The sequence below is a fragment of the Macaca thibetana genome, chromosome 11 (assembly GCF_024542745.1).
Source record: "Macaca thibetana thibetana isolate TM-01 chromosome 11, ASM2454274v1, whole genome shotgun sequence".
Taxonomy (NCBI): Eukaryota; Metazoa; Chordata; class Mammalia; order Primates; family Cercopithecidae; genus Macaca; species Macaca thibetana.
The window spans coordinates 29,719,038-29,743,312 of record NC_065588.1 but is presented as its reverse complement, the minus strand read 5'-3'; the positions used below and the strand labels follow the sequence as shown (position 1 = coordinate 29,743,312).

General features: G+C 39.9%; 1 protein-coding gene across 5 annotated transcripts in view; it reads left to right on the top strand.

Annotated features, from left to right (window-relative positions):
* Window positions 1-24,275, top strand: part of TMTC1 (transmembrane O-mannosyltransferase targeting cadherins 1) — a 282,846-nt gene that overhangs the window by 174,221 nt on the left and 84,350 nt on the right. For all 5 annotated transcript variants that reach the window (XM_050748517.1, XM_050748516.1, XM_050748520.1 and 2 more), the window contains 2 exons: window positions 4,398-4,519; window positions 22,075-22,242. In XM_050748517.1, the coding sequence (XP_050604474.1) occupies window positions 4,398-4,519; window positions 22,075-22,242 (290 nt within the window). The remainder of the gene's footprint in view (window positions 1-4,397; window positions 4,520-22,074; window positions 22,243-24,275) is intronic.

Sequence of the window (24,275 nt, the reverse complement as noted above, 5' to 3'; positions counted from 1 at the left end):
CCCAGGGGGATGCTTTTCTCTCTTCTTCCCAACCAGAAAAGAAAAATCAAACCTAACACCTATAATAACAAATCTATCACACATTTTTCCTACAGATATAACACGTATATAGGTATCAATTCCTTTTCTTTTGTCTAGTTGATCACCAAATTAAAGCTCAGAGAAGTAAATTATTTTGTCTGAAGTTGCAGTTAATAAAATGTCATGTGTTATAATGGCTGCATTATTTGCTGTCCTAATTCTCCTATCTCTTCCCTCCCTAGTATCTTTGGGAATAAGTGAATTTCCCTTTGTTCTTTGTCCTAAAAAGGAATGCCCATGTGTACTTTGGAAAATGCCATGAATTTCCTCTTTTTTCTCCTCGTACTTTGTTAGGGTGTCATCTGAATCTATTAGGCTAAAAGAAGCTATAAATTATTTAGCCAATTTTGTCACATCAGTGATCCACGGGATACAGAATCGGGTTCCCTCCCAGTCTGCCTCATTCTAGAAAATTTAGCCATGTCCATGAAGCACTTTTTTCCCAACTTTACAGCTCTCTGCTTGGCAGATTGACTTGTTATTCAAATAAGTATGTTGTTCTTGAATATTTTTAATCTCTCTCGACTGAATGGGGATGAGGAAAGACAAAGAGTACTGTCATCCATTTAATTTGAAAATAGAATTTTTTTCATGAGTATTAATTTTCTCAAAATGAAATAAAATAATGAAACTTTATTGAGTTTAGGCACGGCGCCACTGTCTTCAATTTCCTGTTTTAAAACAAAGGAAAACACCCCACAAGATTAGCAGGATAGGGTGGTGGGCTATGTGTAAGCTCACAGCTCACAACTCCCAAAAAATGGACTTCAGGTTCTCAAGACATCTTTGTAATGACCCAACTGCATTCAACGCTCAGGCATACTTGCCTCCCTTTATAGTTGAGGCACCTTGACGATGGAAGGGATAATATTGCCTGTCCAAGTACCATTTGTGTGTTGGTGGCAGGGTCACTACCCGAGTCTGGACGTGGACCCTGAACACTCACTCACTTTTCTTTCTATGCATAAGGGACCCTTTAGTCACTGCCTTTAGGCGAAGGTCAGTTCCATAGCAAAATGTGCAAAACGCTCATTATCTGCCACCTGCTGACATATCCAGTCTTATTCCCTGCTTTGCACATTACATATCTTCTCCCAAGAATGTGTCTAGCTGTGACCACCCCTCACTCCCAAATTTGCCTTCCTTGTAAACATTTATTGATATTTCAAGCCCAGATGTCACCTCCACCAAAAAGCCCTCTCTGCCTACTCCCCTTCTTCTACCCAGTTTTTTCCTCTGTATACTGCCTGATACATTTATTCACTTAATTGATTTATTCAGCAAATACTCACACCAGGAACTGAGCTAAGCACAAGTCGTGCACCAGTGAACACAAGTGACGAGTGCTCTGTGCTCATGGAGCTCACATTCTGGTGAGGCAGACAGACAATAAAGGCAGTAAACACCCAGTTACACACATAATTACAACTAGAATGATGTCATGAAGGAAATAAAGACTGTGCTGGTGTCCGAAGAACCTGGTGGACGAACAGATGAACACACAGCCCTGTGGCTTTTCCATGTGCACATCAGACTTCTGCGGGAGGCTGATTGCTCCTTGACTCTTCCCCCATCTGCACATCCCCAGCTGTGATCAGTGCCGTGGGCATCCTGCTCACTACGGGTCTCGGTGAGTGAGGGGGAGGCAGGGAGGTTGGCTGTGCTCCCAACTGACACCCACGACTGAGATGAAGGCGCCTCCCGACCTGGTCCAACCTGGGTGAAAGAGCCAGACTCAGTCTCAAAAAAAAAAAAAAAAAAAAAAAGAAGTGAACACACACCATAGTGAGGAAGGTGCGTTGCTTGGAAGGGTAAGAAGGTGTGATGCTGGGGATATAAAGAGAAGCCTCTTTCAGCTCCCCAGTGAGGGCTGTTTCCCAATAACCTATGAGGGGCTATGAGGTGGCTCATTGGGTAAAACGGTATCTAGGAACATGGATAACAGCCTGATCATTGTTCTGTCTATACCTGCACTCTTAATTCTTAGGATGAATTACTAGGGTGTATTACATTCTCTTTAGAAGCTTCTTTGGGAAGACGTGAATAATTTTGTAAAAGGTATTTTAGCTTTTGAAGCGTCAAAAGAAGTGATCAACTATCTCTATAAAAGTGTACCTATAAAAAGGGAACAGCAACATACTACTCAATAACAAGCTCAGAGTAAATGAGGAACATTTGACAAGACATTGGTTCTTTGGGATCTGTTTTCAATTATAAGAAGAAATACTTGCTCTTGATATGCAGGATTCTTGTGAAGATTTTAAAAAATTATGTACTTTAAGGTAATGCTTATATAGTGTTGGTGGGAATGCAAATTAGTTCAGCCACTGCAGAAATAAGTTTGGGGATTTTTCATTAAATTAAAAGTAGAACTACCATTCAACCCAGCAATCCCACTACTGGGTATATGCCCAAAGGAAAATCATTCTGCCAAAAAGATGTCTGCACTTACGTGTTTATCACAGCACTTTTCACAATTGCAAAGACATGGAATCAACCTAGATGCTCATCAACAGTGGATTGGATAAGGAAATGGTAGTACATATGCGCCATGAAATACTAAGTAGCCATAAAAAAGAACAAAATCATATCTTTTACTGCAACATGGAGGCCGTTAGAGGCCATTATCCTGAGCAAATTAACACAGAAACAGAAAACCAAATACCACATATTCTCACTTATAAGTGGGAGCTAAACCTTGGGTACAGACAGACATAAAGATGGGAACAATAGACTTTGGAGACTCCAAAAGGAGAGAGGGGAAAGGGAGGCAAGGGCTGAAAAACTTCCTATTGGGTATTATATACACTCTCTGGGTGACAGAAACAATAGAAGCCTAAGCCTCAGCATCACATAATATACCCTTGGGGTAAACCTACACATGTACCCCAAATTGAAAATAAAAATTTAAATGTAAACAAACAAATAAACTGTACAGTTTAAATTCTCAAATTGAAATGTACTTTCTAAACTCAAAGTATAGTCTAAATTAGAAAGAGAGTTTGCAGCTTTTAAATAAAATGAATTCATTCTTTTTTTCTTTACCCTTTTTGGTCAGTTTTGGTAGATCATGAGTTGAAGGTTTGTTGCATAATCTATTTTTTTCTTCCTTTAAATTCTGGTTCCTTTAGGTCAAAATGAGATCATTACTTATAGACTCATTAATTATTTAAGGGCAACTGTCCAATCATATGGAATCACTCTCAGAAATTATATTACCCTATATGTTTTAGTCAGTAAAACAAAGATTTTAATAACATCAAGGTGACAAGTATCCCAAGATGTTTAAAATCTTTATACTTTGTATAGTTAAACTATTTGTAGCTTTTATTAGGGAATTTTATTTATATTTATGAAATTCTTTTACTTATTCTTTTCCAATTATTAAAAGTAATAGACTTTAAAATGCTTAAAGGGAACATTAGAAGTTGAAATATGGACAGTCTATTTGATTTTTTTCTTAAACTTAAAAAGTACATATTCTCCAGTACATTAAGATCTGTTTTAGATATAACTCTCTTCAAATATGTCTATACCATAAGTACACATGGAAATACAAATGAGTTTTTACAATGTCATTGCAACATATTATCAGTAATAAACAGAAGTTTTTTTTCTGTTAATTATAAGTGACAGAACAATCTTTGCAAATAAATATATATAATAACAGAGGAAGTTCTTTGTCAATTTAATGAATTATTATAATGATATTTTATTCAAAAAAATCGATGGAGTAAATACTTGCTTGCCAGCCTAATTTGAGAGGTGTGAAGGTACACTACAATTCAAATGATTCTCTCTCTCTTGGCGTCCCAAATTTTATCATTAGTATTTGATTTTCTTGATGTTAAACTTTGCTTCTCCTGGTGAATTTTTTAAAGAAAATATATTATATTTTGGGAAGAAATAATTACATTCTCTGCAGTGCCTTACTGTGTTTGATTTTAGCCAGCTGCTTTGCTCTTTGAGAATGGGGTGTCTGGAAAGACAGGGTTTCTGAATGGAGCCAGAACCCAGAGGCAGGGTTGCTCCAAAGCCAGCCCTAAACAACAAACAGCGGTCACTGACTCTATTGTGCCAATATCCACGTTTCTGGGTGGCAAATGTGTGTCGGGGTACATGTGTGTGTTTTGACACGCCAGCCATTTTAGCCTATCGGCTTTCTCTGTTAAATTCAGCATGCCGGTCAATAGGTTTATATTGGTCTAATTTATTCATTTCTTCATTGAGAACCTGAAAATGAAGGAGATGGTTAAATGCTGCCTGATGTGGAATTCAACAGAAGTTAATGTATCCTTCACTATTGTGTGTTTCAGAGACTGGAGCACAAGGAGGTTTTAGTCGGCTTGTTGTTCCTGGTGTTCCCGTTCATTCCAGCCAGCAATCTCTTCTTTAGGGTGGGTTTCGTGGTGGCGGAGAGAGTCCTTTACATGCCTAGGTAACTATTGCACGTGACTTCCTCCTATGAGACCTGCCGTCTGTCACCAGCATTGATAGTTCCAGAGAGACAGTCTTTTACGTGCAGACCATTAGATCCGCATGGGACAAGGGATGTTATTACTTCAGCTTTAAAAACAGCCGCACAGAAGGTTGGATGAGAGCAAATGTCCACACATGTACTCTTGTTTACAGTGGTTTACCTTCAGTTGCAAACTTTGTAGTTTAAATGTGAAATATTGACTTGAGTATATTCAGGATTTTAGTAGTAATCATTTATCACTGCATCTATGTCTAAATGTGTGTTATTAAACATAATTATAACACTTTTCTAGAAATGTTTTTTGACTTGCGTGAAAGTATGATATTCAGTAGCATGATTGTAGTTAACTTCTTTCATTTGCTCTTTTTTCTTCAATTTAAAAATGGAAGCAATCTCAAGAAAATTTGTCCTTGGGAAAAGAACAACGATTTAGAAACTAGAAAGGACATTCAAATGTGTGTGATTACATAATGCCACTTAGCTCTGAATGTTTGAACTGTTCTGAAGCTTGTCTGTTCTCTTGTCTTATTCAAATGTCATTGTTCCAAGGCCACTTTTCTTTTCAGATGCTTGAAAATGTCACTGAATCAGGAGACCAAGTCTTGGTTCTGCCATTTATTGGTTGACTCACCTTGAACAAGACACAAAGCTTTTTTTGCCCCCTGATTTTCTCATTTTTACAGTGGAGATTTTAGTAAACTTGCTAAAATTAACATTTTGGTTTATGATATTGCCTTTCAGGAAAGCTCATTCTTCTTCTATAAGTATGAGCTTTCCTAAAAGGCAGTATCATAAACCAAAATGTTATGAGGGAATGAGTATTTTTTATTTATGATATTGTACTAGAAATTTTAAAACACATATCATTAGAAATGAATTTCATAATCTTTGATTCCTTCAAACCAAGTACCTAACAGCTTTCTTAAGACTTTGCAGCATGCGATTTTGATTCAGTTAAGGGGAAAGCAGCCCTTAATCGTTCACTGTGTCTTCCGCCCAATTTGGGAAGGAGATGAGTGCTTGATAAATACTATTCAATAAGAACAAAAATACAACACAATTCTTTATATTCTACATGGTTTAAGATAAGAGTCTTGTGAAGGCTTGCCAATAATAAGGAATGTACCTGTAGTATAGAAGGCCAAAAAGTGGCATCAATCTGTGTTCTAGATATGTTTTTGCTTAGACCAGTTGAATATATCTTAGCTTTTCTTTGTAGTACTGATGATTCCAATGGAATCATTCTTCATTTGATAGATATTCATACAGCCCCTCTGCCATAAATGCTCTACTAAAATCTAAAGCTATAAAAATAAGTGAATCTCAGTGTCTGCCCCCAAAGAGTTAACTGCCAATTAACAAAATGGAATATCTCACATTAAGCATTTAATAGGTTTTAATATTTTATAAATACTATTGTATTCATTAATGCTATTTTATCATTAACTACATCAAAACTTTTATTGCATTTTTATTATATTTCAGTCACTATTCTAAGCATATTATATTCTTTATGTCAAGTAATTCACAGTGTAGTAGTGGGTCACAGCCTGCCCCTGAAGTCAGAGGGCCTGCATTCAAATTCTGGCTTAAACGTGATCATGATTCCTCTAAGCTTGTTTTCTCATCTGTATAAAATGGGAATAGTAATAGCACCCAACTCAATGACATATTGTGATCATCAAATGAAATCATTATAGGGCCGGCTGCAGTAGCTCATGCCCCAGCACTTTGGAAGGCTGATGCCTGTAGATCACTTGAGCCCAGGAGTTTGAGGCCAGCCTGGGCAACATGGTGAGACCCTGTCTCTGCAAAAAATACAAAAAATTAGCCAGATGTGTTGGGAAGTGCCTGTGGTCCCAGCTACTCGGGAGACTAATGTGGGGGATCTCTTGAGCCCAGAAGGTTGAGGATGTAGTGAACCGTGATCGTGCCACTGCACTCCAGCCTGGGTGACAGAACCATGATTGTGCCTCTGCACTCCAGCCCGAGTGACAGAACCAGACCCTGTCTCAGAAAAAATAAATTTAAAAACATGAGATCATTATATATAAAACTTTGAAAGTATTTTGCATTATATATGGTCAATAAATACTAAGTATTTTTATTGTTGGTATCAGTTCCCTGAGGTAGCTGATAACATTATTGCCATTTTATAAAAATAAAACTTGGGCCCTGAGAGGTTAGTTAACTTGCCCCAATTGGTATAGCTGATGAGTGGCAGAGCTGGAACACACATCCCTGTCTACTACAGATCTCTTACCTTCCAGACTATATTGCTTCCCTGATAGGAACATCTTAGTGTTCTTCTCAATCACAAAATAAGAAGAAAATCTAAACATAGTAAAGGACTTTCAACTCAACTCACGTGGTAATCAAGCTTCCATACTTCTAAGGGCCCTAATATCTAGTTCTTCAGTAGCTTGGGGTTCTGGGTGACAAAGATTTGTAAGCTCAGCAAAGTGTCATCTACTTTAGATACAGGAGAATAATTTGTGAGGAAATAAAGGCAATGTGAAGGGCTGGAATTTTTTCTTTTTTTTGAGACGGAGTCTCGCTAAGTTGCCCAGGCTGGAGTTCAGTGGCGCCATCTCGGCTCACTGGGCTCACTGCAAGCTCCGCCTCACGGGTTCACACCATTCTCCTGCCTCAGCCTCTCAAGTAGCTGGGACTACAGGCCCCTGCCACCACACCCGGCTAATTTTTGGCATTTTTAGTAGAGACGGGGTTTCACCATGTTAGCCAGGATGGTCTCGATCTCCTGACCTTGTGATCCACCCTCCTCGGCCTCCCAAAGTGCTGGGATTACAGGCGTGAGCCACCACGCCTGGCCAGGGCTGGAATTTTTAAGTAGATGTTTAAATTTGATTCTTCTGGAAGAGACCTTAGGTAAATGTTATGGAAGCTCATAGTATTGTCGCCAACCCTTTGTGGGGTATCTTATTGTAAGGGGTTCCTCTTGCCCGGGCAGTGTGTCCTCCAACCCCCAGAATCATGCCAGCTCCAGCTCTTCCCAGGCTGCCGTATCTTAAATAGACCTTTCTATGACTCCAGTTTATTTTTTCCTAGGAATAAAATGCCCCTTTTCCTCTAGGAATAAGCTGATTTGGGTTAAAATAAAAGTGCTGAATACAAAGAAAGCATCAATATTACCAACAGCAAGTGCCTGCCTCATGGAACCAATCTTGGTTTTGCTTCATTTGCAAATTCAGTAAAGAGGCACCCAAAATAAATTTCAGTAAACCAGTTTTCATTAAAAAGATGACTGTTCCTACATCTATGCCTTGCAGCATTGTCACTAAGTCACCTTTTTCTGAGTGTTTCTCTTTACGGCTTAGTAAATCCCGGACTAACACATACCATTACTGTGCCCAGCCAGGCTACTTTCCCCCTCCAGAGATGCCATCTCAGCAGATGCCAGAGCCACCTACGCAGAGGGTGGAGGTGCTTTCCTGCCCCTTACAGATGGTCTGGGGACTGATGAAAGGGTCAGGTCACTCAGCCAGGTTTACAGTCCTGACCTCATTTGAGAGTTTAACTTGGATTTCGGGAGACACCAGAGGAATCTTAGGAATATTTGAATGGAATGCTGTACCTCTAATGAATCCATCTTTCTTCACAGTCATCATTGTAACTAAAACTGCAAGGGAGCTATGTTCCTTTTGGCCCTGGATTCCACTGGTATATAAAATTGTGCAATTGAGGTGGTCCAGGATGAGTTGGAAATTAAAGTCTGGGTAAGGAAACTTCTGTGTTGTGGCTTTAGAGAGTCTCTGATGACTTCATCAAGCCATTTTATAAATATTCACAGTTTTCTTTGAAAACGGGGACCAGGAAAAGATTTTACCTACCAGTGATAAGCTGCCCCTGTCTCAATGGAGAATGACAAAACAGTTGAGCTAAGAGTTTCTGAAGTCTTCCCCAGAGCCACAGAGGATTTTACAGATGCTGTAGGCATTCCGTGGATGTGTCAGAGCACTGGATAATGCCTGTCCCATTTAATAAACGTACATATAGGCATTGAGAATGGTAAGAACATGTCCCAAATCTTTTTTTTTTTTTTTTAACACAGGAATCATATCTTCATGAATCTCCTTCCATCCTGACCTTGACAAGAAACAGCCATTTTTCCACAGTGTTAGTATCCAGGCTCTTTTGGGGGGGGGGGAATATATATATATATATATACACACACACACACACACACACACACACACACATATACACACACACACATATACATATACTGTACATATATATACACACACACATATACATATACATATATATGGTGTTCTCAATGACATCCTGAAAATACAGATCATCACTTTTATGCAAAAATTCTGTATTGTCTCAGAAACCTTAGTGAACAATAGGAAAATGAAGTCGAAGGTTCAATCGGTAATCTTTCTGAGGAAGGTGAACTTTCTACTTATCAAATGTTTGTTTCAAGCTATTATGAAGCCAAATCCTAGCTTTAGATGCTCACGCATAAATTTCACAGAAGTCATGTCCAGCCTCACTGAAGCCCGGGTGAGTCCCTTCGATCTCACAGGGCTGATTTGAATCATTTTATAAGAAAAATGCAGAATGAGTCAGACCAACAGTGCTCTCTCATCTCCACCTTTATGCCTAACAATGAACAAGCCACTTAAATCTTGTGGCTTCTGATCCTCCATCTCAACTCAGAAAAGGTCTGAAATATCACCTTCCTCTCATTTGCACTTTGAAATCTGTGGATGAAAGGGACAGAAATAGGCTATCTGCTTAGCATTGCATTGCTTCAGGGTCAGAGTTTACCACCAAAAGAAATTGGAATAATCTTTTCTTCTGGTGACAAAGCCAGTTTTGCAGATCTCCTTTTTGAACAGGCAAGAGAGTCTGGGGCTGAAATCATTCTTTTGTAGAAATTTTGATCTTTCATTTTTTTCCCAGCAGAAGCATATAATTTTATGGCTATCTTTTTTGTGTTTTATAAAAACCACATTAAACTGCTACAATCAACTAAAATTTCTTAGAATTAATGAAGCAGAAGTAGTTGATGATAGCTCTCAAAGTTACAGAAAGTGACTGAATATTCATTCACATGCCAGATTAAGGATGATTTATTCACTTCAGTGCCAAAGAGCAAATTCCTGTGCTACTTTAGGAAGACTTGAATGAGTAGAGGGAGGAAAAGAATGAATGGGAATAAGTGAAGGCAGAAACAATATTTTGGGATACAACTGATCAAGAATGACTGAGAAAGAAATAAAAGGCATTCACATTGGAAAGGAAGAAGTTAAATTGTCCTTGTTTGCAGACAACATTAAACTTATATATATAGGAAACCCTGAAAACTCCACTGAAAAATAGGATAAATGAATTCATTAACATTGCAGGCTACAAAATTAACTTACAAAAATCAGTAGCTATTCTATACAGCAAACTGTCTAAAAAGGAAGACAATCCCATTTGCAATAGCTACAAAAAAAAAATACTTGGGAATAAATTTAACTAAGGAAGCAAAAGATCTCTACACTGAAAGCTATAAAACATCAATGAAAAAAATAGAAGAAATAAAATTCAATGGAAAAATTCAGTGAGAAATACAACTTTTTTGAGAAATCAAATTCAATGAAATAAAAAATTGGAGACATATCCTGTGTTCATGGATTGCAGTAATCAATATTGTTAAAATGCCCAGCGTGATCTATAGATTCAGTACGATCCTTATCAGAATACCATCTTGAAATCATACCTCTCAATTCAAAATGGAACTTTCAGTCTAACATGGACTACTATTGAAACAATTCTGTAGGATTTATTTCTCAGAATGCAAAAGGAGAAAAATTACCTCTGAAGTTACACTGCCTCTGTTACCTGATTTTGGGGATCCCTTCTCATGATCCATCTGTGTGTATTTGTATGCTTCTTTGGAGTTGCTAGAAGAGAGTGAGTCAGTTTTGCCAAATATTAATATCAACAGAGAAATCACAGAAAACTTGCTTTAGCAAATCCAATAGGAAGAAAGCTGAACGGGGACTCCACGCAGCCCTATCTGTTGCCCACTGGCTATCCGTCTTGAAAGAATCATTGAATAGGGTCAGATTACTGTTTTTCTATTTGTAAAACCAGAATGTTGGCCTTGTTCTGTAGTTCCCAAATGCTGGTTTTCACTGGTTTGGAGATAAACTATGGGGTGAAAGGAGAAAGAAAGACAATCTGGTGAATTTTGCATAAAGCTAAATGTATGCAGTTTTATCAAACTACGAAATTTTATCTTTCCCATATTTCTGGTATTCTTGTCATGATGATAAGAGCAGCAGGAGGTGGATGACCCTGCATCACTTCCTTCTTCCCCATTCATCCCCATTTTCTGGGCGGAAATTTTACTGGTTTTAGAAATAGAACATTTTTATAACTCTCTGCTACATAATCTCTAAGGTCCCTTGCCACTCCAAATTTTAACTGTGTTCTGATTCAGAATAGCTCTGTAAAAAGGGTGCTTTTTTCCTCTTAAGCTTTATGCACTGCCTTTCCCCCGTCCCCCCAACATTTTATGGCATGTCTGTCTGTGTCTGGTCAGATTCAGTAGGATGGACCAGTGGAGAAGGGAAGATGTGTGCCCTGAAGTGAGGCAGGAAAGGGGGGAAGTCCATCTGCCATGGGACAGGCTTTCTGGAGGGCCCGACAGTGGCCCTAGAAAGTGGTCAGGAAGCTTTGGTATGGAGCCTTCACTGCAGCCACTGTGAGGTTGTGGGCTATCCTCATAAGCAGCAGGAACAGGTGATGCTTAGACGTTCACATGGACTGGCTGGGCATGGTGGCTCATACCTGTCATCCTAGCATTTTGGGAGGCTGAGGCAGGAGAATTGCTTGAGCTCAGGAGTTCAAGACCAGCCTGAGCAGTATAGTGAGACCTCATCTCAAAAAAAAAATAATAATAATAAAAAGTAAAAAGTAAAAAGAAAAGAAAAGAAAAAAAAGTTCACATGGACAAGCAGCCACTAGGAATGTCAGGAGGAAATGAGGCCCTAGCCTCTGAGAAGGGTGATACAAGAAATGTCAGATGGCTCTCTTCAAGAGACGATACTGCGGATGGCTTACCGAGAGAGGCAGCAGTCCCTGAAAACAGGTTACATATTTGTCTGTACACAGAAAGTCATGAGGTGAGACTTGGGGACTGAGCTGAAGCCTAATACCTAAGCAGGGGCCTCAGACCAGAGTCAGACTGCCCCAGAGAGTAAGTGGTGCTGAGTCTTTTGTCTAACGCCATGACTGGTAAGGATGGGATGAAGTTGACCCACAAATAACCAGTCACTTTAGATTTTGTCGAGGCCAAGTCACGAGAATAGTAGAAAGCCTGAGAGCCAGGCAGAGCCCAATATTCAGTCGTTTTGTTTTATGGCTTCATTCTTTGTTTGAAAGTCTCATAGTACAATGCAGTAGAGGGGCAGGAAAAGCAGTGTAGGTTTGCCAATGAGCCACTCAACTCAAAACCTAGGAGAAAGGTTGATGCGCAGTTTTCAGTTAAGAGCTCAATGCACCAGCTTTGTGAGGATGTGTTGCTTATATATAAGTAGACATATGTGTTGGCTAAATAACCCAAGTCCACTCAGTTATTCTTTAGTTTCAGCCATGAATCCATTTTTTATGCAGTTTTATTATGGTCATCTTAAAACATGATTCTCTTTTCATAGCAAGAGTGATGAAAGGTGAGGGAGAAAGGCTGTGCATTTTTACACTAGGAAACAATGATGTGAGATCACCATGTGATCTGAAGACAAAGAGAGAAATAAAACTTAATGATACCACTGAAAGGGAATCTGTGGCAAAATCCAAAGTTTGGGTAACAAAAAGTGAAGTCAGCCGGGCATGGTGGCTCACGCCTGTAATCCCAGCACTTTGAGAGGCTGAGCAGGGTGGACCACTTGAGGTCAGGAGTTCAAGACCAGCCTGGTCAACATGGCAAAACCCTGTCTCTACTAAAAATACAAAAATTATCCAGGTGTGGTGGCACATGCCTGTAATCCCAGCTACTTGGGAGGTTGGGGCAGGAGAATTGCTTGAACCCAGGAGGTAGAGGTTGCAGTGAGCTGAGATGGTGCCACTGCACTCCAGCCTGGGTGACAGAGTGAGACTCCATCTCAAAAAAAAAAAAAAAAAAAAAAAATACAGAAAAGTAAACTAAAGAAGTCCTTTTTTAATCTCAGTGAAGTGTTCTAACGTTCTTAAATATGGTATCTTCCATGTTACTCGCCACAATGTTAAAGAAAGCTGTCTGTCAAGCTTTCCTGTTTTCCTCTCTTGCTATTCCTCCCCATGTCTCCAGTCCTCAATGGGACAAAGCCTTAATGTCAAGCAGCCAAAGACTCTCTGCTGGTTTATTAACCTACAAAGGGGTTCAAAACTTGATTAAAGTTCTACTTCAGAATACTATGGGTTAAGACTAGAAAGATTTTAACTTGAATGTGTTTGTGCCTGTGCTCCTGCTGTGCCAGCATGAACTACTCCATCCTAGGACCTGAAGGCAGAAGTGGATGTGAGAACTAGGAGTTAAGTCTGGTTCAGAGAGGGCTGCTCTTGAGGGCAGTGCCCAGGAAGGGAGGGACCTGGGACTGCACCAGACTGGTGGTCAATCATCAAGGACTATGGGGCAGTGCTATGGGAAGGTTGTGACCAGGAAGGGAAGCAGGAGGACTTTGCTGAGGGGTTCTACTAAATGTTTAGTCAAAGCAGAGATTGTAGATCACAGACCAATACAATATTAGAGCAGAGCAATGGCTAGAATGAAGTGAGCAGAGAGTAGGTCAGGGTGCCTGTGGGCTGGAGATCCACTGGCCAATATGTTGTGCGCAATCAAAGTGCAGAGAAGTTTGAACAGTTAATTATCGGACTGGAATTCTGCCCTTAATATTACCAAACTCTGTTAGTTATAAAAGATGAATGTTTGTGTCTGTTAAGCCCTAAGTGGTGAATAGCAGATGTCTTGGAAATCAGGATTTGAAAGTAAAATCTAGCGTAAAGTATAATTTAGATTCAGATGAGACTGAATACAATAATACATGTAGAAATGTAAGCTACACCACATAACTAATTTCAAGTCATGATTTCAATCTACCCTGTACAAATGAGATTGGGTGAACTAAAGTCAAAGGAAATCAAAGAAACATAAGTATAGGCCTCTCCTTTTTCTTCCTTCCCTTTTTTCTTCCTTTGATTCTTCAAACCTCTTCATATCTTTTCTAAACTTCTGTGCTCAAAAGCGAGCAACTCAAAAGTGAACAACCCTAGCACTTAGCAAGTTAGCATTCTGCAATGCTATATTGAAGGGGCTGTGAAATGTGCCTCTATGGATGGAAGAGGGAGACTCAATTGCAGATGCCACACACCCAGTGCCGTGTAAAGTGGGCTGTGACTTTGCAGGGAGGACGTGGGTGGACCTAAGTGTTGCCATTTCAGCCTCTTAATCATCAAGCTCCTTTGTTGTTATTGGTGAATTTCTTTCTTTCCTTTTCTCTTAGAGAATACATCTCAAACCAGGGTCTCCTTATGCAGATTTTGGTAATCTTAACAAATCCCTCTTACTGTTTTAGCAACCTTCTTTGTCTTGTTTTCATTAGGGTTAGGACCACCATTTTGTTTGCCTGTGTTTTCTCATAATTCCCAGCATGATAGATGCTGGTTACAAAAACAATTGTAGGGAATTAAAGAATGATGGACACATGATGAGGTCTATGCCTATGCAGTCAGGTCCGTATTAATTCATGGGACTAGAGGAGAGGACATCAACAAATAGTGCATTACCCAGTGTACCTTTGCTTCCAAAGTGAAGTTGCTGGACTCTCAAATATAGTAGTTTGTGGAAGAAGAAATGATAGAACTCAGATTCTCAAGATGAGTGTGCTGTAGAAGGGTAGAGAACATGGTTTTCCTAATTTTTGGAGGCAGTTTTAGAGTCACATAGCTTTGGCCAAAGGTCTTCCAAGCCTTGATGGAAAATGTATTAATAATTGAGACTACGTCAACCAGGCTGGAGTGAAGGAAGCCAGTCCTGGAGTAAAGGCACCATCAAGGGGAAACAGCCAGGCCCTGTATATGGACAGTTCTGGTGACAAACAGTCGTGGGTTTTATTATCCTCAAGGTGAACTTGGATTGATTGATTTTTAAGTACACCTTTGTTTCCATGTTAGTTTCTGATACCTTCAACCACAATGATTCAACTACGCTTATGAAGCAGCCCCTGCTATGTTTTAGTTGCTTAGAGTTCAGGAATGAATACAATGTTATTCTATCCTAAAAAGAGCCTGCTTGAACTTCCAAACAGTTAATACTTTTATTTCTTATCAGGGTTGAATGCAAAAGCTTCCTCATTATGTATTAATTCACCAAAGAGATTATACTTTACATTATCTTCATTTTCAAAAAAGTGTACATTGCAGAGTAGAGAGAAGTTTGAAATGATTGTGAGGAAGGCTTTGCTTAAGCACTTGTTTGTGTCCTTGGTGTGTGAATGAACATTAACATAAACACATGACTACAATATTTCACATACTACCAGTGTATCTTACCTTCTGCAATATCTGATCTATAAAAATAATGTTTGAATCAAACCTTTTTGAAGCAAATAATAGCGCACAAGGAAATTTACTCTTAAAATTCTTATAATGAAACTAGGTATTTTGGGTCAATCTGGACTTTGATAAACTGAATTTTCTTGAGGTGTTATTTACAGATCTAATCACATATTTTATTAATGTGTAACTGGTAGCACATAGAAACACAAAAACACTGCATTTGATACCTTTAACTTCACCTTTAGTTTACAGAACATGTTCACATACACTATTTCATTTATTCCACACAACTCTTTGATGTGGGTGTGGCAGGAAATATTGAGCCCTTGTAAAATAAGTCACAAAGGCTCCATGAGAGATTCTCCTGTGGCCACAGAACTCACGAACAGCAGAGAAGGGCCCAGCTCAACCCGAGAAGGGCCCAGCTCAACCCGAGAAGGGCCCAGCTCTCTTGACCCAGTTCCAGACTCTTTAATTTCTAATGAATTCCCAGTTCCCTTTTCCTCATTGTGTACCTCCAAACATAAAGTCTGCACTAGAACATTTGTGTTCCACTGTACCTAATAGAGTCCTCTGGGCCTTAGGAAGTTACTATACTTATAGTAACCTGGTTTTGACATGTCTGTTTCTACCTGGAATACATGCAAACTTTACACATTTCCTGCTTCTTACTCTATTTAGCAGAAAAATAATTGCCAAACAGTAATATCGTTATAGTATAATAAGTTTAATGTTATAATGGATTGTTTTGTGTGTATCAGGCGTGGAGCACTACAAACAATTGTTATTCTCCCTCACAATATAAATAAATTAAGAACTAGAGAACTTAAATAATTTGTCCAGGATCAAACAACAGTGTCAGGGTGGACATGCAAACCGAGGCTTTTCTGATGCCAGAGCCCTGCCTTATTTACTACTAGATGTTTCATAAATTTTGGAGCTGGTAGGTAGACTATAAGGCTGAGAGGAGTAAAAGATAATTAGGTAAGTTCTCAGAAGGTGAAAGCATTGGCATTTTTCTCCCAGTTGTGCCATAGACATGCTGGAAAAGAACAGAAGAAATCTGTCTCAAGGAGAAATATATAGAAAGAATCCTTTCATACTTACCCCAGGATCTCAGCACCTAGCATGGGAGGCTAAGGAAATACACAGAAATTTCTTTGGGGATTCTTTTCTTGGAATATGAATAAGTTCTTATTTCCAAATATATTCATTCTTCTGGAAAATTTCTCCAACCATTGAGTGTTTGAGATAAAGAATGAGGGGAGAAACGGGGACCCTAATCAGATTGGAATGAAGAGAATTCGGACTAGGTTTCACTTAGCCTCTAAAATTGGGAATTCTTTAAAGGAGTATAATGGTAAGATTGCCTCTGTCTTGTATTAATAATGCCACTTATAGATACTCTCAGTGGGTTATTATAGCTTGTGGACAAATTAAAAGGTAGAATTTCAGTTCTACTTATTAGCAAAAAGATACTCTTTGTTGCATATAATTAAGCAGAAAGTGAAGCCATAGCAAATATAAAATGTCTGGGCCAGAGGTAGAAATCTGTCATCTTTCCACTTCTGTGAATTCTGCTGTAAATGTGAATGAGAGGTGTTTTGTTTTGTTTTGTTTTGTTTTCACTTAAAATCTTCTTGGTGAGTTTCAGGAAAGTATTTTGGACTCACTATTACGCAATGATTTGCTGCTAACAAGTTCCCAAACAACAGATTTAAAACATTTGTTATTCTGATGCGAAAAGACAAACATTGGTGGTTTGCATTTCCTATTAAATTCTCTTCGAATGTGCATCATAAAAGCAGAAAGAGAAATGCAAGCGTTTTTAGTTATTTAAGTGCTGCATGCCTAGCAGTTTGTCAATAAAATAAAAACTGGAGATACCCCCAGCCTGTTAAGGAGAGAGGTGTCTGTGTGTGTCAGATCGCTACATTCTCAAAGGCAGTGGTGGTGGTTCTTTCTGAAACGTGCTTTGAAAATGCATCTTAGTACTGAGCTAAACCACACAGTCGGCAGCCTGAGTTTGGCTTTGGTCTCTCCAGGTTATGATTTTGTGAAGTGTCAGTGTTTGCACTGGCTCTTTTGTGCGTGTTGTGAAGGCTTCTGATCAGCAGCCCAGAACCTCCTTCACCAGACTGACCAGAGCAAGCCGGACAATGGTTTCATCTCCCTGAAGGCCAGAAAAGCATGTCGTTTCTCATTGGCTTGACTTCCCACTTTCAAAAGGAGGCCATGTCCTGCCCCTAGCGATAGAGAGAAAGAGTGTGTTTCTCTCCCCTGCTGCTGAGATCTGCATTCAGGCAGATGCTGAAAGATGAAGTTTCATAGTGGAGAAACATCTTGATCTCTGTGATATTTGTGTCAGACTTTTAAGAATGTGATACTCTCTAAGAAATTTGCAAACCTAAGTAGAGATTATTTTATATGGCTTAACATTCCTTTAAACCATATGTCAATAATAAGGATATTTGATTTAAAATTTTTCATGTTACTTGATACACGTGCTGACTGAAAAGGAATGTGTTCTCCTTCATTCTGGTTATATCAGGGATCCACAAACTATTGTCAACCTAAAAGGAAGAGGCTGAGGCAAAATTAATAAAGTAGAGAGTTTATTTGGGCCAAGGCTGAGGATCCCAACCCAGCAGAATAGATTCAAGTTGCCCTGAATTTACACAGTCCAATTAGCAGCAGTTACAAGTGGGTTTTGTTTAGTTTTTGTTTGTTTGTTTGTTTGTTTGAGATGGAGTCTCACTCTGTTGCCCAGGCTGGAATTCAGTGGCACGATCTCGGCTCACTGCAGCCTCCGCCTCTTGGGTTCAAACAATTCTCCTGCCTCAGCCTCCCGAGTAGCTGGGATTACAGGCGTGCACCACCATGCCCAGCTAATTTTTGTATTTTTAGTAGAGACAGGGTTTCACCATGTTGATCAGGCTGGTCTCGAACTCCTGACCTCGTGATCTGCCCGCCTTGGCCTCCCAAAGTGCTGGGATTATAGGCATGAGCCACCATGCCTGGCCACAAGTGGATTTTTTAAAGGCAAAAGGGGGCAGGCAGGGAGTGGGCTGATACAAACTTGTTTGTCAGGAATTCTCATTGATTTACATTGAATAACATTGACTAGTGTTGGCTATCCATTGTTAAGCTGTAGGGTGTCGGTTATAGTGTCTTGTGTGGCATTATTAGGTTACTTTATAGCCTCTTGTAGCAATAACAAGCAGTTTCAAAAAATGAATACATAGCTCAAAGAGGGGAATAGGATGTGATTGCAGTCTCATTTTAATGCCTCTCTGGGCCTGATAATGAAAAGGACTTCATTCCTCAGATAAAAGTTTTTTTCTTGTTTTTTTTCCTTGCTGTACATGGCCCATGAGCCAAATGTGGCCGGCTGCCTGTTTTTATAAATAAATTTTACTGGTGCACAGCCATGCTCATTTGTTTACATGGTGTGGATGGCTGTTTTCCTGCTACAAAGACAGAGTTGAATACTAACGACAAAGACTGCATGGGCTGAAAGCCTTAATTATTGCCGGCCCCTAGATTATAGCAGAGCATTAGGGCACTGAACCTCCAGATCTGACCCCATTCCTAGCTTCTGGGACTGTGGGCAAGTTACTTAACTCTTTTAAGCTTTAGTTTCCTCATTTATGAAATGGAGGATAATGAGGATTAAATGTTTTAATTAGATAGTACATTTAAAACCAGTACTGTCCTTGCCCCCATGCACTGCGAATATTGTGGACAGGCCCATACAAAGCACTTAGCGCAGTGCCCGCCACACGGGAAGTGCTCCCTAGACACGCAAACACATAATGCAGCTAAATATTTGTGGTGTTAGCTTCCTTATTCTTGTCTTCTGCCACTTTGTGGCCATTGCTCTGGAGCTGTTGGAATCCCAATGTTCTCCTTCCCCTTTGTTCTGCCAGGTGGCAGCTCTGTTCCTACAGGGAGGCAGAAAATGACTATTGAGATGTCATGAATGCAGTAGTTGGGAAGAAAGTAGGTGATGTTGTGTGATAAGGTGTTAGGAACACAGGAATCAGCTGGTCAAGCCAAATCCTCTACAGCAGGACTACACATGGAGTGTGGGCTCTGGAATCTGAAATTCCTGGGTTTATATCTTTGCTCTATTATTTACTAGATGAGTGACCTGGAAACCAAAAAGTATCTGAGCCATGTGTGAATGAATTTGGAGATGTATTTTGCCAAGATTAAGGACATGCCTGGAAGAAAGGAACACAGAATCACAGAAACAATCTGCAGTCTGTGCCTCTCTCCGAAGATTATTTTGAGGTCTTCAGTATTTAAAGGGGAAAAGCAGGCTGGAGGGGAAAGTGGGAATGTATGGTCACATGACTGAATCCTCATGTTGCCAGAGAAAAGGAGCAGATAGGGGAATGGTCAATTATGTATTCTTCTCACCCCCAGGAAATCAGCACTTTACATAAGATAAGGTGAACCTAGAGTAGCTATCTGTGAAGATAGTTAAGCTTTTATCTGTAGCTAATGCTTAGTAACAAAAGGAAAGGTACTTTCTTGCGTGAGTCAGCTTTCAACCTAATATTTTTTTCCCTTTGGCGTGGTCAGTTGGGGTCCCAAGACCTAACACTATCACAAGACTTAATTCAGCAAGCCACTTAACCTTTTTCTTTAGTGTTTTCATGGGTTAAACATTAACAAAGGTGATCCATAGGGTTGTAAGGATGTATCGGCGTGGCACGTTCCCTATGCATTTCAGGTCTTCCTCAAATGTCAATGAGGCCTTCTGTGACCACCTACATTAAAATCTCAACCAATGTACATGCCCTATATGTTTTTTACTTATTCACTAGCTGTTATTCCCCACCCATGTGAATTCCACAAGGATAAGGATTATTGTCTCTTTTGTTCACTGATATGTTCTTGATATCTGCAATAGTGTTAGGTACATAGCTAAATATCTGATGAATGAAAGAACGGAGCCCAGAAGGCTTCATAGGATGCCCCGCTCAGTTTGGGTTGGGAGCAGCTGCGGCTAGAGGAACAGGGGGCAAAGCAGGCTTATGAACTTGAGCAGCCATTGTGGTCAGGCACAGCAAATGACACCAGCAAGGTCAGTTGTACCATATAAGTAAGACTTATAGAAAAGCTCCATACCTTTAAGGTTGAACAAGGGAGTTGTGGAAGTGAGAAGAGGTTTTTGGTTTGGGTTTTTGTTTTTACATTAGAGACTCTGTTCTGACAAGTGCAAGGCTCTTGCAAGATATCTGTGGCAGTCAAATCCAGTGCTTGTGGTGGGGGTTTGGGGAACATGGGTCTCCTTAAGCTCAAATCATCCTCCTCACTGGGGAGTAGGACAGTGACTCTCTTTGGCCGAACAGTGAACCCTAAACTTACGGAGCTGGACTAACCGACTTATGGGACTTGAAGGAAGAAATTAGAGCTCCAACTTGATTCCCAGGGTCTCCCAAGTCAGAAACCTCAAATGCTTCTCTGTTGTTTTTCTGCTCTTGATACAGAGAACAGAAGGTGGAGAAAAAAGTTTTTTTAAGCAGGTGTGTTTGGGAATGAGAATATTTAGTTGTTTCTATTAACTAGAGCAACCTGTTTCACTAGACTGGCGTTCTCTGATTGTGGAGCCTGTGTTTTATTATAAATATATGTTTAGTTCCTAGAATATTGCCAGCCACATAAAAGAAAGAATGAATAAAAAAGAGAACAAGTATATGGGCTGTATTTACTTGGGGCTGTATTAATACTTCTGTTAGTAATAGTTTCTAATATAGGATGCCTTTACACAAGCTTGCTTCTTTCTGAAGATATTCTGTAATAATTGGCAGTTACCATTTTTGGGAAGAATCACACCTGTAATCCCAGTACTTTGGGAGGCCAAGGCAGGTGGATCACTTTAGTCCAAGAGTTCGAGACCAGCCTGGGCAGCATAGCAAAACCCCATCTCTACAGAAAAATACAAAAATTAGTTGGGTGTAGTGGTGAACACCTATAGTCCCAACTATGGGGGAGGCTGAGGAGGGAGGATCACCCGAGCCCAGGAGGTTGAGGCTTCAGTGAGCCATGATTGCACCACTGCACTCCAGCCTGGAAGACAAAGTGAGACCCTGTCTAAAAAAAAAAAAAAAAAAAAAAAAATTCAGATTTCAACTAAAATCCACACAGCAATAATGGGTGTAAACTGCAAGTTTATATTCTTCTGTGTCCAAGTGGCAGGCAGGAAGTGTCTCTATGGGCACATAGATGATGTGAGGGACCACGTGGCACGAAGCCAAAGGCTTTTAGAGATGTAATGCTGATATACAAAGTGCTACTCAGATAACACATGAGCCCTGTACCTACCGGTAACGCTAGGCATATCAGTACAGCTTGTCTGTGATGAGCTCCAAGTTGTGAGACTCAGGAGTGGGCCTGTGGGTAGATTTTCCAAAGTTTAAGGGCTTCAGCTGGCCCTGGAAACAGAGAACAGTCCTCCTTGGTGACCAACATCCCTTCCAGGACCTGACGCAGAGCTTTCAGACACTGTCCCTACAAAGCTGTGATGTGACCTGTGGCAGCATAGACTCCAAATTTGGGCACATGGTGCCAATAGGGTTATACAATGACAGTGACATGAGGGAGCTTGGGTCAGAGGATCCGTTCAGGACCCAAAAGCTTATATGTGAGACTTCTCATGATGCCTCAGCTGCTAAAATCCAGGGCACTTTGAGCCTGCAAGATGACTCTATCATTCTCTACACTGAAGAAATAGCAAGAAATATTTCGATAAGACATAGCAAATATGCTAGTGCAGCGCTTCAGAGAGCTAACATGTTAATGTTGTCCAAGGCAGGGGAGTTTCTGTTTGTTTCTCTAGCACAGGACAAGCTTCATATGAAGGTTAGTTTTGTAGGAGATAATTCTGGGGGGAAGCCATTGCACCCCCAAAGTAATCCCGATCCTTCCACTCTGTTTTCCAGCATGGGCTACTGCATCCTTTTTGTGCATGGACTGAGCAAGCTGTGCACTTGGCTGAATCGATGTGGGGCCACCACCCTGATTGTGTCCACTGTGTTGCTGCTGCTGCTTTTCTCTTGGAAAACTGTGAAACAGAATGAAATTTGGCTCTCAAGAGAGTCCCTATTCAGGTATGACTAGACAGATGAAAGTAAATATCTTCCTGCTTATTTCTTTGCTTACAAATTGTTTCCAAACAAATGAGGTAACATGGGCCTGGCAGTAGTTACCAAGGAAAATTATCTTTAGTAAAAGTTTTAAATGGAAGATGTAATTTTATCTGGGGTTTTAACTTTAGAATTTTAAAATGATGTATAAAACTTAACATGAGCTCGTTCTAAGTGAATTTATGAAAATAAGGCTCCTGGGAAAGTTTTTGAGTCTGTGAATTCAGATGGAAACAGTTTTAATGATGAGCGGGGCTGTAAAATCAGCTATAAACAAAGTGAAACCGATAAGCCTAATTTCATTGTTCAGTCAAGTGCATGCGAAAGGTGAGCACACAGCCAGAGGGAAGAGAAATGCAGTATCCTTCTTTAGAATATTCCAGCATGCTATGTTGTGATCTGTGGCCTAATTGCTTTATTTTGAACCTTAATTTTGAACATTCTTTGAGACTGCCACTCATGATGCTATGTTTCTGGGGCTTAGTCAGCCTCACTAAATGCCACAGCCCTAGTGACCTTCACCTGGCTCTCTTGGCACTGCCACACCTGACACCCAAACAGTATTTGCCCAATCTCCCAAGAATCCCCAGTCTGGGCCGCTTCCAAGCTTCTATCCTCACTTATGGCCTGATTGGTCAATTTAGTCAGCATGATTTTTACTTGGTTTCCTGATTAGCTGGTACCCAACACTTATTCACTGGGGGCAAACAATTGAAGCAGAGCTGGTATCACTTAAGAAAAGGGGAAACTGTTGGAAGAGGCTAGGAAAGCATACAGAATTGAAGGGAAGTGAAGAACCCGGCACGCCCAAGACAAGAAACAGGCATCTGGACAATCCCTCTTGAGCACCCTCTCAGAAACAAACAGGTAAACTTAACACTAGTTTTTTGGAAATACGCATCAAAGTCCTAAGAAAAGAAAGCTTTTTGGTTGAACTTAAGATTAGTCACATGCCTGCCCCTTGTCCCTAGCAGGGCACTGAGATGACTGACTGACCAAGAAGCGTCCTCTGAGTTCCATGGAGGGAGTTAGGGCAGGCAGAACCCCTTGGGATTCCACCCAGACTTCTCAAAGTGAGGCAACAGGGAGGTTCCCAGCAGGAAATCCAAGCACCGTAAGAAGGGGGAATAATCTCTGGGCTGCCAAAAATAAATGAATGAGTGAATGAACAAATAAGACAGAAGTTCACTGCAGCCTTCTACTATTTTTAAATAATGTATTTGATTTTGCTATAATATTTGGCAATATATATTTAAAAATATATATTTTTAAAAATGTAAAACAAAAAGTCAGTCTGGCATGCATGTCCTATTATTTTATTTATGTATTATTACATATTATTGTCATGATCATCGTTATGATCATTTCAGTGGGTACTGTAGGGAGCTCAATGTAGTTTTTTGTGTGAATTTTTTTTTAATGCATCTTTTTTCCCACACAGATCTGCAAAATCACTCTTAGGTATCAGATTCTGTTAAGTCCCTGTCATACCACTTTCTATTAAACACGATTCTCACAACAGACTCATTCCTTCCTTCTGCCTCATGCTAACTGAGGTCATTCTGTAAACACAGGGGTATTTAAGTTCAGTAATATAACTTCCTCTGAGTTCTGTTGGCATAATTTTTTCTTCCTTTCTCTTTCAATAGTCAGAGCTTTTATGAGAAACTTCAAAACAATTCTGCCCTGTGTTAAACCTTCTGCCTGCATAAAGGTACTAACAGTGGTTGTATTTTCTAATGATGTTGACTGCTTAATCAGAGCAACTTTGGGAATGAATGTTGGCAGACTTAGTACTCAAACCCTTCACAGCTGATGCCAACGATGTAAAAAAAAAGAAAAAAAAATACCTGACTGACCTTGCATCCAGAAACTTCTATTGTTTTAGATGGAAGTATGTAGTAAGTATCTTCACATCAATTGATTTCTAAACAACAGCCATTCGACATTTGTCCTTAAAGAGATTTTGTAACTGAAGAGACCTTTGGTGGTCAAAT